The sequence below is a fragment of the Colossoma macropomum genome, unplaced genomic scaffold, assembly GCF_904425465.1.
Source record: "Colossoma macropomum unplaced genomic scaffold, Colossoma_macropomum, whole genome shotgun sequence".
Classification (NCBI taxonomy): domain Eukaryota; kingdom Metazoa; phylum Chordata; class Actinopteri; order Characiformes; family Serrasalmidae; genus Colossoma; species Colossoma macropomum.
The window spans coordinates 15426943-15443683 of NW_023494785.1; the positions used below are offsets into that span (position 1 = coordinate 15426943).

Here is a 16741-nt window from a genome sequence, read left to right on the forward strand (position 1 = left end):
TTATTGTAAAAAGATGATCACAAAATATTGTGTAGAACATTTCCCAAAAAAAGCTTGAACTATTGAATAAAACATCTAAATAACTTTGGTTATTGCATTTCAGTCTACACTGTATGAGTCATTCAACAAAATACCAGCAATTATTATGAAAGTCATTCCTAACTTTTGAACAGTAGCATCTAGAGATTTCATAGTACTTGACCCACAGTGAACAAGGCATGCTTTTTCAGACATACAGAGAGAGTTCCAGACACAGACTTGGTCAGATAAAGAACATTGCCAGTGGTGGTTGTTAAGGCCAAGACTGGGATTAATCGGCCTTTGAGAAACCAGCCTTCATTGTTATGCGATACTGTATTTTAAGGAGACATATAAAAATGTCTATTGGCACTGAAGAAGCAGGCAAAGCTCCTTTGGAGGAAGTTTACTGTAAGAGTGCATTATAAGGTTGAGACTGAATGAGTTCAGATTGCTGGAGAGTTGTTATTTTTAGGTCAGCAGGTGAGCAGTGAGTGGGCAGTCTGGGACTGACATGGCCTTAAAAGTTGCACTTGACATTGCAACTGACAAACTCAGCTGACACTGTGGTCACCATATGCCTGCTGAGGACAGTGTGGAATTCCCAACAATACTCACACCCTTGTTCTGGAATCACCATTATCAGTTCTTTAGCAATGCATTGCCGGTAACCTGACCAGACCAACAATATCTCCTCTGAAAAAGAGGAAAAAATGCCTGCAAATATAGGGCTAAATTTATCACTCATGAGCATGACAAAACTGGACTGTTGTGCAATTCTGAGTTTGATCAGTGGTGGTCACACAAGTCCATACTGCCATCTAGTGGACATATGTAAAAAGCTAATTTTCCATTCTGTCTTTTTTCACATACGCTTTCTTCAAAGATTCTCAAAGACTGAAATCCAAATTAAAAGCCTCATTAAGACTGGATGGACATGGTCAGGCTTGCCCCTTTGTTCCTTAGGGAGGAAGGATGAGGGAATATTTTCCTGAAGTCCTGTAGGCCCCTGCACTGCTCAGTTTTGTGTTTTTCCTGCTCTGATTCAGCCGATTCAGCTCCCGAAGGACTGATGACGTGACTCAGGTGCAGGAAAACATGAAACCGTGCAGTGCAGGTGGACTATAGGAATGGAGTTGGGGGAAAAACTGGGTTAACAGCTTGAGCATCCAGTCCCTATGGCTGAATCAGCATAAAACCATCAAAGCACATTTGGACAGAAGAAAGAACACTCAAAATCAGACCCGCACTTCTTTGTAGGTCAACTTGTCTATTTAATATATAAAATACGGTAAAACATACGCAAAAGGGGAGGGTCATAAAGGACAAATGGATACTTTGGTACAATAACAAACACTTTTTTGTAAAAGCAGTATATAATTTGTAATAACATATCAGTGCATACTTTGTTTATGAAAATATACACAAATTGTATATCATTCTCCGAAAACAACAAAATATTTTTTTTGTTTACAACAAAACTCAAAGCAGACTAGCCGAACACAATATATTAGCTATCATTTTTCTTTTTAAACTTTTTTCTTCAATTTCTATTCTAGTTGTGTGTGGTGTATATTCTTAATGAAATTACATTTCAGTTTATTTATAATATGACTCATTCTTTGCTTGTTTTTACGCCCATGCATTGACATCTGTGTCTGATCTGAATAAATTAATCAAGTGGATATCTCTACTCCTCTATGTGTAGAGACAGTTTTGTACAATTGACTAAAAATTGCAGCATTGAACTGGTCATTCTATCAACTTGTTGAGCACTTCCCTCAGTTACCAGTAAGTATTTATATCACTACTGTCATTTTGTTTTACTTAACGAATCGTGCAATATTAGTAACACCCCTTTGAAGAAAAAAGAAACAAAAAAAAAACAAAAAAAACTGAAAAGACATTTATATAGTATTTCATATATAATAAAATCAAATTCAAATAAAATAAGATGCCTAACCTACACGAAAAAAAAAAAATAGCAGAAAATAAAAATCTCTAAATTATCATTATCATCAAAGATGATAACTATAATGGTAATGATAATCATTATAACAATTATAATAAAAACAGACAATAGAACTGTCACCAGCACAAATTAACACTAGAAAAAATTGAGATTCTCTAAACATCATCATACATGGGGGATATGAGGGGGCGAAAGTTAACTATTCACGTGACGATTGTCTTTCCTTTTGATTATGATGACTCCTACCATTACCAAGAGATCCTTTCCAGAGCTGATGAACATCACACCAAAGACACTCTTCAGAAATCAGTGAATTTGTTCAAAGCTCAGTCTTGAAGTCTACAGGTGTTCCAACATGCTGACCTGAAGGGGCTAGGATGTGTTGCACTGTTCTGTAGGAATAGTCTTTCTAAATCCTGGTCCTAGAGGAGCTCCGTATTGCACGTTTTCTTGTTTTCCTGCTCTAACTCAACTGCATCAACTCATCAGCTAAAGAGAGAGCCTGAATGCATATAAAATGACTTGAGTGTGCAAGATTGGGAGAAACTACACTGTGCAATGCAGGGGTCCTCCTTGACTCGGACTGGAAAACATTATAGATGCCTATAGTGACCGTGCCACTCTCTCCTCATGGCTCTGGCCTCCAGACTAAGCTCTCCTGCAGTCCTAAAAGCCTTCAAGGTTAAGAGTTCTAGAATGATAGAGTTCTATAGATCTGACTGCGCTGAGCAGATTTCAGGCTTGAAGCTTGCAGACAGCCACCAAAAGTGCATGCTCTCACTGACTGCCCTCAAAGCAGGTACACCCCAAATCATACAGTACTGCATCTGTATTTGTGTATGAGTAAGTTTAATCTTGGCTGGCAGAGATGGGTTACTGGTCGTGGTGGTTTTAGGCGAGACGGCTGCTTGCACTTAAAGCGTTAATCTTCCACAAGTGTAAGACAGAAGGACAGTGAGAGAAAGTGAGTGAGAGATGCTGGAGAATGGAGAAGGGGCAAGTGAGATAAAGAAAAAAAATAGACTGCCAGTGCAGGTCTCACCTGAGTGGATATGAGTGAACTATTTCAATATGTATGCTGAGAGAACAACCAAATTAAGCAAGCTCTAAGCTCAGGTTTACTCTAGTTTTGGGGAACACCTTTATAAGGAGCAAGTAAAGCATCTCATTAGATCTGACACAGCTAATCTCTTTTCCAATCATTTCATAGATAGAGCTTTGAGGGAAAATGCCATAATAGAGGCTAAAGATTTGGGATACAAATACACATACAGCACAATCAAAGTCATTTTAAAAACTTGCCATATTCTGTCCCTAGACTTTGAACAGTGACTGCTGGATCTCTAAACCCACTCTATTCTTCATTATCATTATCAAAGAGACTTCCTTCATTCTATTCACTTATGCACTACACTAATGCACCATAAAACAATTTGTGTACATCATTGTTTAAATAATAGACATTTCTCTTTTTTTGCGCTTTGAGAATTGCACATTTGCAACACGTGTCAAGTCTAATCTATTATGTTTAAAGTACAACGTTCTTTCTTTTCTTTTCTTTTACAAAAGGTGACATTTTTAGGTCTTCAATAATTGTTCACCGTCAAAACTGAGACATGAAAGATGGGGCCATAATCACACAGGAACATGAGCTCTTCTTCCCTGAATGGCACGCAATGGTCTCTGAGAGGAGGGATGGAGTGAGTCTTTAATGCAGAGCCCCATCAGACCACTTCTTTAGGCAGTCCATCGTGGACAGTCCTGCAGTTCTGCGTGAGACTGAAAGCCCTGTGGTCAAGCCAGCGTGAAGCAGAAGGAAATGGAAGCAATGGCGGGCGGCAATCCATTGATCAAAGTGATCAAGTGAGAGAGGAAATGAGGAGGGCAATGAGGCGTGGATTCTGGAGAAGTCCTCTCTGGCAAGCGCACGTATGCATGGAGGGAGGCTGGAGACTGTGATGTAGGATGAGCAGAAGAGAACCCCCCTTTTTATGAAAGACCTGACTAGTAAAGAGGGTAAAGGGTTGGTACGCTGGGACGCTGGGGGTTGATTTAAAGTGCACTCCATCAGAATAATCAGAAAAAAAAGATTCACTCCTGAACAGTCATATCCATGTCTGCGTCACTTGCTGCATCTCTACCCGGCTCGCCTGCAACATAGTAGTTTATTTACACATAGAAATAGAAAGATAGCTCCACTGAGAGTTATATCTCTGCTTCAGGCAGATCCAGCACGATGTGTATAATCATACACATATCTCTATGTACAGTCCACTTTGCCTGGCTTCTCCTCAACGCAGCATATAAAGCCAGGCTCCACTCCATATCTGGAATACCCCAGACTATTCTAGAATCCTCGCGCCACTGTGTTCAGAGTTCTAAAACTCAAGCAGAGCTCTACTCCACTGCATTTTGAGGCCAAAGCCACATCATGGTTTCATTGCACGCTCTCCAATCCTCTCCTCTCAGTACACAAGAGCCTTTACAGGAACATGTAGGGGAAACCCGGGTATTTACACACTTTGAAAGCCTACAAACCCACGGCCCTGAGCCCTTACTGGCTCAGATTGTTTCTAAACTCTTGTGGCTCCTTAAAACAACAATTTAAGAATACTTGCTTCATAAGATTAACTAACAAAAAAAACAAACAAAAACTTTGCAGCCAGACAAACAAGTAATAAATACAGAATGTGTTAGGCTGCTTCTCACGTAAACCAGCGGTAGTGACACTAATACAGCTGCCCACTCTAAAAACGTAGAGTGTTCCAGCTGAGCAATGTGTGTATACACTTGTATTTAATATCAGGACTGGATTTCAAATTGTACAAATAGGGCTACATTTCCACCTGACTACACCATACGTACAAACATACGTAATTGCGTGTACAAAAGTGACGGAATTGGAAACAACAACCAAAAAACAAAAAAAACAAAAAAAACAGAGTCACCTCTCCTACTCATGAGGAGCTACCATTAGCTCTCCACGTGAAGGTGCACTGGTGAGGGATTTGGTGCAAGTTGGTGATGAAAAGGAAAAACAAGAAAAAAACAAAACATTGAAACTGGAACTGAGCACTTGGCTGTTTACCTGTATCTCTGTCTCACTGTTTACACACATACGCACACACATATATATTATTCTCAGTCTGTCCCCAAGATCTATGTAGGCCAATGAGTTCACCTCATGGACTTAATTGCATCAAGTCACTATAGTCCTTCCCTGAAATACGCACACTGCTTATTTTGTTTTTCAAATCTTGATTAGGCTAGCTGTACATGAGAGCTTCAGACTTAACCTTTTGCATTATTTATGAGACGCAGGTCCTGATCAAATGCGATAAAACGATGCATATGGCATTATCAAACATACTGAAAGTCAATACTATAGGCAGCTGTTTGAGCAATGGTAGCAAAAAGAAGAAGAGTGTAGAGAGTCAAAAAGATAAACAGCAAACACAAGTCATCTCACACACACACACACACACACACACACACACACACAGGAAAAAGAAAACGAAAGAGAGAAAAAACCGCAAACAACAATAACATGACCTGGAAAACAGCTTCTGTGAGCGGCTATTCTACACAACACAACGAGCGGCTTCAGTTTGGTTGTCATAAACGGTTTCACCAGAACAGTACAGCTGGACTCAAAAAGGTAAAGCGTGTCAGTGCAGAGAGGACCAAGGGTGAGGACAAGGACTGAGCAGAGGTCAGTGAGGCCAGCATCCCCTTGAAGAGACCCAAACGTCCAACCCTACGTCTTGACAGAACCGTCCGGCTCCCTGTGGGTTAACTCATGTGCACATGGATTGGCGACTTTGTCCGTCTTTTTGTGTGCGTGTACATATACGCAGACCAGTATCGTGAGAGAGAGAAACAGAGGCTGAGAAAGGTTGAAAACAAGTGTGCATAAGTGTACTCATGCATGTGTGCCAGGTGCAGCTGAAAGAAGCGTGTGTCACAGGGGAGGTGGGGTGTGTGTGTGTGTGTGTGTGTGGTGTGTGTGCGCGTGTGTGTGTGTAAATGTATGTGAGTGTGAAAGAGGGTAGCTCTCTCTCATTTGCTTGTGTTTATGTGACCCAGGTATCCAGTCTCATGCGCTTGATGTTGGCTCCCTCCTGCGGTTCTGAAGAGGCCGCCTGCTCTCCAGAGGCTCGGAGAGGCCCCAGAGCAGTGGTGCTGAAATCGGGAGCTCGTGCATGGCCTCCGTCATCCCGGTCGCTGCCCTCGCATGAGCTGCCATTGCTGCTGATGCTGTCAACTGGAGAGCGGCCGGTGGGCTCCAGACGCAGCGCCCCCGGGTATTGGGTGACTGTCAACCCGGTCACTGGACCCGTTGCCACTGACGCGCCTGTAGAGCTGGGGGTGCTTCGGTCACGGTTAGGAGAAACAGGCTCAGACTTGATGCTCACGCTGGGGTTAGTGTTCACCGTCAGAGTGGCACCATGAGGGATAGGACCCACTGGCCTGAAAGAGAAAGAGGGAGGGAGGGAGAGAGAGAGAGAGAGAGAGAGAGAGAGAGAGAGAGAGAGAGAGAGAGAGAGTTTAATAATCTGTTTAAATATTACTTGTCTAACCATCATTTAGCCAACAGGAAAACAGCCTGGTGAGATTACAAACATGTAGTGCTGGCTGACACAAAGTACAACCACTGAGACGAAACCGGAGCCCATGACAACAGGTCTTGACAAAACTGCCACTTAAACAAAATACAAACTGTCCTGAATCAACAGCAGAGCCGTCCCAATGGACAAAAGCCAAGCATAATGCTGTGTGTGTGTGTGTGTGTTGTGTGCGTGTGTATGTGAGATCCTGCATACGTAGTACTCAGACATAAAGATGTTATGGAGGCAACCGGACAGCAGTTTGCACCACCCTAAGCCATGCAGTCTCTCTCTCTGTTCTCTTTCTCTCTCTCACACCAAGCCTCAACATCACTCCCTTAACCACAGAACAGGCCATCCTAAGTGTGCGGGGTGCTACAAAGGACACCTGCGAGTTTTACTCAAGAGGAAGAGAGAGGTAGAGACAGAGGAATGCAAGAAATACTTCAGCTTTATAGATTTGTACAGCTTAACTGATTACAATGCTAAGTACACCTCACTGCGCTGTTTCAACACAAAAAGCCCAATTCAGCCAAACGTGGAAACATGACAAAAACACAGGTTAGCCATCTGCAGCAGCAGGAAGAAACAGCAATAGAACAAGAAAAAAAGACAGAAAGCGAGAGAGAGAGAGAGAGAGAGAGAGAGAGAGAGAGAGAGAGAGGGAGAGAGAGAGAGAGAGAGAGAAAGCGAGAAAGAGAAAGCGAGAGAGAAAGCGAGAGAGAGGAAGAGAGAAAGAGAAAGTGAGAGCAACAGAGTGCATGAGAGAAAGAAGAGAGAGAGAGAGAGAGAGAGAGAGAGAGAGAGAGAGAGAAAAACACACTGACAGCAGTAGTAGGGAACAGGCAGACAGAGGAAATAAAATAAACAGTCGGTCAGTCATTGAGACAGACAGAGAGAGGAGGAGGAAGAGGAGTGTACAGTACCAGCTGAGCCCTTCCTCTCTGCCCAAGAGTAAGCTGGCCTGTGAGGTCACACTGCAGAGAAAAAGACAGGCGAAACACATGCTAGCACCTACTGATCAATACTCACCCCCCAGACCCCCCCGGGACAGACAGACACACACACACACACACACACACACACACAGTCTCCTACAACAACAGCTACATGGAGCTGTTCTACAACAGATGACTGTGGATGATCAGATGCTCATGCAGTAGTTATACACACACATTCCACTGAACTTTCTGCAGAAGAACATTGCACACTCAGTAACATTCACATCACCAACAAACTGACTCAAACAATACAATAACCTAAAATACAATAAAGTAACTTACAACATACTAACGTATTATCAAAAACAATATTGTAACTTGAAATCTATAACACAGTAACTTACACTCTATAGTACAACACAGTAACCTACAGCATACAACATAGTAACTTATAATCTATAATTCAATAAAATAACCTATGACCTACAATACAGTATAGGAACTTATGATCAACAATACAATACAGCAAGCCATTATCTGTAATACAATGCAGTAACCTATAACCTGTAATACAATACAGTAACCTATAATCTATAATAGCGTAGTAACTTATAACTTACCGTGACCTATAACTTGAAATATAATGCAGTAAATTATAATCTATAGTACAGCACAGTAACCTATAACCTGTAATATAATGTAATAACCTATAACCTATAATACATACAGGTTACTGCACCCTATAATACAATATGAGTTACAAAAACAATATCTCTTACATTAATTTTGTTCTGCCAATTACCACAGACAATAATTTTGATGTTTCTCTGTACTTACAACAGAACTGAAAACCCACTGATTCAAACTACATAACATAAACTCTAAACAATAACAACTGCACTCAATTAGCAACAACTATACAGGTCTTAGGATGAGGTAGTTATGAGGGAATGTATTAACATTCTGTTCTGATAAAGTTTTAGCCAGCCTTGGATCAGTACATTAAAAAGCAGTTCTGGTTACTTTCTTTAATGTTTTCTGGTATCCACACACAATCTGGCAAGAACCTATGAAAACTCTGCCCACACCACAACACTGGTAATATACTACTATACATGCTTCCCTCTGGAAAACTAATACCATCTCTAAAAGAACAAATTAACAGATTTACATCTTAATTCACAATTACTTTGGAAATTAAGAAAATGTTTTGCTTCCGGATTCCAGACGCTTCCTATCAGCTTCTATGTAAGTGCGTTTCGAGTCACTGGGTTTTCTATTGTTTCCTAAGTACCTGCAAACTTGGCAGAATTAATGTCCATGGTAATCAATCATTACAGATGCAGCAGTTCAGGTTTAAAAATGTTTAAGTATTCCTTTAAACATGTACAGACATGTAACTGAGATTTAACAGATTAAAGGAGATGATAAGGCAGATGAAGCAAAAGTTCTGCAATATCTATTAAGAGGAGCAAGAAGCCAAACAATGAAGCAATTTCTCCATCCAAAAACCACAGCAAAAAAGAACATTTGCTTTCACATACACAAACTCCAACCCTGTTGCTAGAAAGGTAAACTCTAATAGAAATGGTTTAAAAAACAAAAACCCTCTGAACCTTGCCCACAGATCACTGTAACCTGGCAAAAGGAAAATATGATTTCATAACTAGGAAAACAGCAGTGAAAAGCAGAGAGCAGCAGGAGGTTTGTGACACTTCATTAACATTTAGATTGCAGGGAGCAGGCCAAGCAGGGACACAGACCAACAAACGCTCAGAGACAGATAAAAAAACTCAAGAATTCAATTTTGTGTACATAATAGCACAGCACAACTAATGCCAAGCAAAACACTCCGTATTATAGCTGTATTATTAAAATATAATAAAAAGCACTACATAAAAAAAATACTATATGAAAGTATTATACTGATAGACTTTTTAGTGGACCTCATTTCTTTATGGCAACAAAAAAGCATCTACAACTTAAAAAACAACTTAAATAATCATGAGATTGTCACCAGATTTTCAACAGCATCATGTGTTTTGGGAGATTGTTGCAGAAAAAGTGTTATAAAGAGATTCACTAATACTCACTGATCAACAGGGGGCGCTGGACTCTCAAAGGGAGTCTTAATAGTATCTACGTCTTAATAGTATCCATGATAATTACTGACATTTTCCATAAATGACATCAAAGCTCCCTAGCATGACTTAACATCCACCTAGACAATAGCAACACACACTGATAAACAACGAGGTAACACGACAAATAGAAATCACAAAGGATCACAAAGCAATGCTCAACTCAGGCATGACTGAAGTGAGGAGTGCCGCTAACAGAATGGCCTGCTGGTCAGCAGAAGCACATTGACTTTTTTGAGGCTCAGTCTGAAGCAGTAGCTATGACGACCGGGCCCTTACTGACTGCAGACAGGACAACAGCGCATGACTGGCCAACATAGTGCGGGATTGGTTAAGACACAGTTCCCTTAGTGGCCTATTCACCTGAGGTTAGCAGCCAGACCGGAGATGCAGTTAGCCATCTCCCCGTTCTGTTTGTCTGCACCCCACATGCTGTGAACAGACGAGAGAGAGCACACACAAACATACACATACACACAGAGGGCTGGTTAGAGAAGAGATACACCCCCCCAACACACACCAAACCTATTAACAGGAGAACTCGTATGGCTAACAGTGCAGTGAGCAACAGAGTAGTGATTATCACGCACACTCTTTACCCTGCAAGAAGAAGTCAGGAACACATGGCTGAAACACCTTGAGCCTCTGCCAACCACAAAAATCTGCGTGTGCATGCGCCTACATCGCTGTTATTTAGGTCAACCACTCATGCAGAATACACAGGCAGCAGACTGTGTGCTACTGTGCCTATGTCCTTTAGCTTTATTCTGAATGACTTGTGGGTTAGCATGGTGCTACATGGCTCATTTGGGGGCAAAGCTGTCTAAAACAAAGCTGTGGTCCCTGCAACTGTAGTGTCCATTTGTGCTAAACTTCTGCAGGTAAACACTAGCATCTAGAAATAGATCTTGTGTTAAAGCTATAAACAATTATACAGCTGAGCTAGTCCTGATCTATGCCTGAAGCTATATACTCATACAATGTGTACACTGGTTGTGTTTATGGCATTAATATACTGAACACGACATGGAAAGCTATAAATGCAGGCTCGTATCCCCAAATGAAATACTGTAGCTCACAATAGCCCAGCTGCTCTGTACAGATTTAATCGTTATAGAGCAGCAATTAAGAGCATAGAAGCATTAATAAATGAGACACTAAGTCTGTCACGATCATGTAATTTTAGCTGATGATTAATTGCCACATAAATAATTGTGATTAATAAAAGGGCTGCAACAAATGCTAAAAAAATATTTGATACATTTGAAAAACCGAATACTTTTATGAACCCCCGCCATGAGCAAACAAATGCTTGTTTATGAAGCTAAATGTTAGCACGTTACCCACAGCACACAGCTGCAAGCTCTGCATACCAGATTTTTAGCTAGCTAAGATGTTAGCCAGCTGTTCAGAGCTGTAGAAAAATTATTCAGACTGCACCAGATGTTACAGCATCACAAAGCAGTTTTGAACAGCTCAAAAACTGTAATTACTCCGCAGTTTACTGACAAAAGAAGTTTTCATTTTTAAGATGGTGGTTGAGAAGATGCTGTTTTCTCTGTTCTCCTGCGCCACTTATTGCTCTTCAAACCTGTAACGGTTCAACCAGTAAGGTTGAAGACTAGCTAGGATCCCTGACTTGGCTATGAAAATAATTATTGATTATTTTTTATTACCTTGTAGCATCAAATACTATTTTTTTAATACTTTTTTTTATAGAATATTTAACTATTTGTAATCAAAATCAAAATATTCAATAGTTGCAGCCCTAATTGGCAGATCAATTTTTTTTGTTCATTGTATAAACACAATTGGCTGATTAGCTATCTTCCTTCCTAGCTGCTGATACTTAGTAGCTGCCAAAAGTCGACAGACACAGCTCAAGCTCAAATAAACAAACACTACTTTTCGTCTCCCTCTAAAGGTATTATAGCACCAATCTGTTGCAAATTTTCTAAGACCCATGATGTTTCTCAATAAATGCATTTGCTGCTTTTTTTCATTGACATGTATTTGATGCAACCCAACAAATGGTAAATAACTGCAGTCAGACTAAATGACTAAGATCTGTTTAAATAATGGTGATTGGATGATTATGTAATAATTGTGACAGGCCTACAGGACACTAAGACAAGCGTGAAGTAAACCCTATATAACCTTTGATATAAATGTGTAACTCCAGGCCAGAGTTCTAGATCCTATAATTCTGCAAGAAAGTTGCTGAAGTGAGCAGGAAGAGAAAGTAGTGACTGTGGGAACCCACTGCTGACATGCGGTTAGAGGTTAGACCTGTGCAGGTGGGATAATACAAGTATGTGTGAAAGAGAGTACTTATAAGTATGTGCACCTATACAAATGTGTGTGTTGCATGTTTATGTGGGTGTCTGTCCATGTAGAACTTACACAAGGTTACTGAGTGAAGCCAGGCTGAGCTGCTGTGGTTGCTGCTGTGGTTGCTGCTGATGCTGCTGTTGTTGTTGCTGAGGCTGTTGCTGAGATACTGATGGCTGCTGCTGTGGTTGCTGAGATACTGATGGCTGCTGCTGTTGCCAAGTAGTCACGTTGCTTGGCAACAGCGCACCCTGCGGCGTGAAGGCCTGAAGGGCTGTGAGATCTGCACTCGTCAGCTGATACTCTACAGAGGGAGAGAGCAAGGCAGAGAGAAAGAAAGAAAAATAAAGAGAGAAAGAAAGAGACAGAAAGAAAGAAAGAGAGAGAGATGCAGATTTATGCAGATGTGTTCTCTTTTTTAATTCAAAAACAGCCTTGTGCGTAGTCCTTTCTATATCTTCAGGCTAATTTAGAAGGTATTTGTAAACAAAATAAATGCAATCAAGATTCTGTCTCAAGTAGAAAGATGTTTATAAAATGGAACAATAAAACACAGATGGATGGAGAGAGATGAGAGAGACAGTTGATCGAGAGAGAGAGAGAGAGGGAAAAAAAAGGATTATAGCTGCTGAACAGAACACCATTGACACAGGGCAGTTTTTCTACTGCTAAACGTATCAGGTAAAATCTTACATGCCTTTAGCAACTTCCTGACCTGAACAGAAAAAGCAGTGGTCCAGCAGTGATCTGACTAGAGCTTTCTTGAGCTTGTATTTCCTTAACGCTCATGGTGCCCCATGCTGTGTGTATCAATGATGTCACTCCCTTACCTGTGTTATAGGCAGTTGGCATAGAGAATGGGGTCAGGAGGCTGGGCGTTGCCACGGAAACCACTGGAGTGGTGAGAGGCTGGGTCACCTGGGAGGCACCCAACCGCTGAGCATTCTGGAGAAAGGAGAGTGAGACAGACATGGAGGGCTTAACGTCAGTGCACAGGATAAAGCGCTTCACCCTTTGTGCACAGAACAGACATACAGTCTATAAGTTTACCGCCACATCAACCAAACTGCACCTACAGCTTTTCACTGATAAATGCTCACAAGTCAGCTGACTTAAGAGCTCCTGACAGTACGAATCATGCATTGTGTCAAAGGCATGCTGAAAATGCTCAATTCTCCTGAGGGTGTCGAAAGGCTGTGTTTAAAAAAAACCCCAAAAAAAACAAAAAAAAAAACACAACTTCTGAAGTGCCTTTTTTCCACTCCAGGTGTCACAAGTCCTGCATCAACCATCAAAGTGCTCCTCAGTCAAAGCAGTGTGGAGAAAGCATCTCTCTTTTTCCCTTTGTCTGTACCACATTCAGAAAGGATAAACTAAAAAGCCACTGTGAATCATGCAGACTGAAACGCATGCATTGCGCCATGATGGGTCACCTCGACAGAGACTACAGTGGAAACAAGGCAGTGTAAGCCACATTTTCACTTCTGTGGTTAACCAAGACAGACCAAAATGTAGACAAAATTCTGACTGATATCATATCAATATTCACAAGATATAAAATATCAATACCCCTAAAACCCACTCATCCTGACCCACCTTAACATGCCACATTTGCAAAATTTTAGGAAAATCATTGATACTTTTTGAAAAAGACAAGATAAATCACATAGTACTGTGCAAAAGTCAGTGACCAACCTTCATTTATTTAATTTCCAGTCAAAAGAATTATTAAGTACATGTCAGTTATATTTAGGAAATATTTCTGAGGAGATTAGATATATGATAATTCACTTGCATAAGGAAAGGAAGAGTCAAAGTAAAATAAGTAATAAAAAAACAGAAGCTTCCAAAACTAGGACAAAAAAATAATAATACTAAAAAAATAATAATACTTATGTTTGAGAGACAGAGGTCAATCAAGGCTCAACATCATTGAATCTGTTTGGGTTTACTTTGAACACGAGAAGCAGAAAATGCAACCAACTTCTAAGCCTGAACTTTGGAGGTGTGGAAAAATATCCCTGCAGATTTTTGTGAAAACTGAAAGCAAGTCTCCTTAAAAGAATGCAAGCTGCATTAAAAGCAAAGGGTGGACACAGTGAATACTGGAAAATAAATATTATATTTGGTTGTTGGTGGCTGTGCAACTTTCTCTTGAATATACATTTTCTGCTTTTTTCCGCTGATACTGAAAAATTAATAACTTGTACTTAATGCCCGTTTTGCATGGAAATTAATTAAATGAAGGGTGGACTACCAGTACTGCGGGTTAACTCTGCATCCCTGTGCACACACTCTCATCTGTGTGAAAGCATGCAAGATAGAGCTCCCTGAAGTGACTGTTTATGCTTGGTTGTTCTCTGTCTTTGATCCAGTGTGTCCGACTCGTGTATAAGCATGTGTGGGTGCACTCAACACTTATGTATGTGTACTCCATGTGCTAAACCAGTAGTGTATGGAGTATTTATCATACACTGTTATTTGGAAGTGAGACACCATTTGCAACAAATTAACACTCTTGCTGATCAATCATAGATTACACACACCATTAATCTGTTACCGATTCTGGTCAACTGTTCACCTATACCTACTTTTGTATTTCAACACCACGCTCAACTACATATTACTAACCAACATAGGCTAATCATTTGCTATTCTGTGTACCATTTCATCAACAATCTCGACAAACATCTATGTACTACATTAATATGTAAGGAACACTGATAACCATTATTTCAGCATACAACCTACAAGTTTCAGCACAAAGTGCCACAATCATCTGAAAAGCCTCTATGGTTTGTGCCAAAAAAGTCAAGCATTACAGTGAGTACACACAACAAGACAGGCATTCACAGTACAACACAACAGACATCAATTACTGACCAAACCTTCACAGCACAACAGTCTAGAAAAGGGAGTTGTATTCACCTCACTCACCAACTCCAGCTCCTCATCTGTCTGCAGGAAGCGAGGGGAGGGCGGACAGAAAACATGGATTATAACTCTCCACATACAGACACTCACACCCTTCATAAACACCAAGCACCAAAGTGCTCCAAGGGGAAACGATGTATAAATGGAGCCCCACAAAAATGTTCTAATGCATTATGCAATGCCATTAAGCCTTTGTAATAACCAACAGGGGTGTTACGGCACGTATATGAATATTCATTTCTTTCTTGATATTGTTCTGAAACTATGTGCTGTGAATCAAATATAGTATTAGTCACAGAAATACTGACTTTATGGGTTTCCACTGTTCTTTTAAAAACGGTCCTTGATATTACCAGAAGAGATAACCGCCAAGTAATAAACAAAGAGAAAAAAAACCCATGTTGCACCGAAAACCATCTGAACTTTGTGAGTATGTAAATGTATATGTCTTCTAAGAAAATTACATGCCATCAGGTGCTGGTTTCACAATTGGAGTTTGTTTAAAGACAAAACTAATAAAAAAGCTGCCATTTCTTTTTATATCACACTTCCAAATTTGTGTATTGTTACACCCTTTAAAGAGCCTACATTTTTCTTTTATTTCTTTTTCCTTGATGGTACACATACAATTTTTGTGTGGATTTATGTATGAGAAACAGTCATAATTATTTTCGCATGACCATTTTCTAACCTCTTGTTATCCCTAAGAGTTAAACAGAGTGTTTCTGTCTTTAAGACTAATATGCGTAAATTAGCTCTGTTCTGAGTCCTGTACTGCAAACCATCCAAAAGGTGTCTAAGCTGAAAAACTCCTTATAACTTCAGCGTGAACAGGATGATATTAGTAAATTAGTTTGTTTTCTGTGACATTACAAAAACTCTTTTATTTTAGAATGCAAAGTCTAACACTTCAAAATTCATAAACTTATACACTGATTATTGAAATGCTGTGATTTCATACTATTTTAAACTTTCTCAATTTCAACTGTTTTATGATAACTTATTAATTATCATCTGTGATATTTTGACACTCTCTTGTCTGGTCAGTGTGTGTGGCTTGGCTCAGTCAGGCTGTGTGTATGCTGCAGTAATTCTCACCAGCTGCATGAGGCCCTTGCTGCTTTGTGAGGTGATGACCCGGAGGTCCGGCTTACGACTGTTCACCATCTGAGGGCTGGGCGGAGGGGGAGACTTGGCCGGAACTACTTTCCCCATGCTGTTGCCGTTGGAGACAGAGAGGAGGCCTGGGGAGGCCCTGGCACTGATGTAGCCATTAGCTGCAGAGAGAGGGGGAGGAATGTGTCAATACAGGCTTGTATGGACAAAACGCACATGTCCTTAAAAAGTTTGCTTAAATAGACACAGACACACACACACCCACCTATGTACATTTGTTGCATTTTGCATCCTACCAGGAAAAACAAAGTAGCTGAATATTTGCACAGCAGCAAAACATTTTGACTGAGCCTAATACAGTTCATCCCACCATGTCGTTTGCATTTTGTAACAACACTTGCTCAGTGTTGCAAATGTAATCCCCTGTTTTCCAGGCTTATAAACCTATTATGACATAATTGGGGGATTAATGGCAAGTGCTTTTTAATCTGTGTCCGTGTGGCACAGGGCTGTGAGAGGAAACCAAAAGCAACAGACCAAACTGGCAGAGACACTAAACCTCTCACCTCCACCAAGAGACTAGAATGGATAAAACTATCAAATTGATTTCTCTGAAGTTTTGTATGAGTATCAATCATCTCTGCTGGGATCAGCAAGCTGAAAGAAGTTTTCTTTCAGCTT

The 16741-nt window shown here is 40.5% G+C and overlaps 1 protein-coding gene across 9 annotated transcripts in view; it reads right to left on the reverse strand.

The window, feature by feature from the left end:
- Window positions 1–1268: 1268 nt before the first annotated feature.
- The window catches only part of mef2d (myocyte enhancer factor 2d), a 67601-nt gene continuing 52128 nt past the window's right edge, over window positions 1269–16741 (reverse strand). For 3 of the 9 annotated variants that reach the window (XM_036584043.1, XM_036584052.1, XM_036584060.1), the window contains 7 exons: window positions 16043–16221; window positions 14939–14968; window positions 12841–12955; window positions 12083–12314; window positions 10043–10111; window positions 7524–7574; window positions 1269–6460 (listed from right to left, as the gene is read on the reverse strand). In XM_036584043.1, the coding sequence (XP_036439936.1) occupies window positions 6064–6460; window positions 7524–7574; window positions 10043–10111; window positions 12083–12314; window positions 12841–12955; window positions 14939–14968; window positions 16043–16221 (1073 nt within the window). In that variant the 3' untranslated portion in view covers window positions 1269–6063. The remainder of the gene's footprint in view (window positions 6461–7523; window positions 7575–10042; window positions 10112–12082; window positions 12315–12840; window positions 12956–14938; window positions 14969–16042; window positions 16222–16741) is intronic. The other 6 variants (XM_036584100.1, XM_036584107.1, XM_036584068.1 and 3 more) reach the window with 5 other exon arrangements.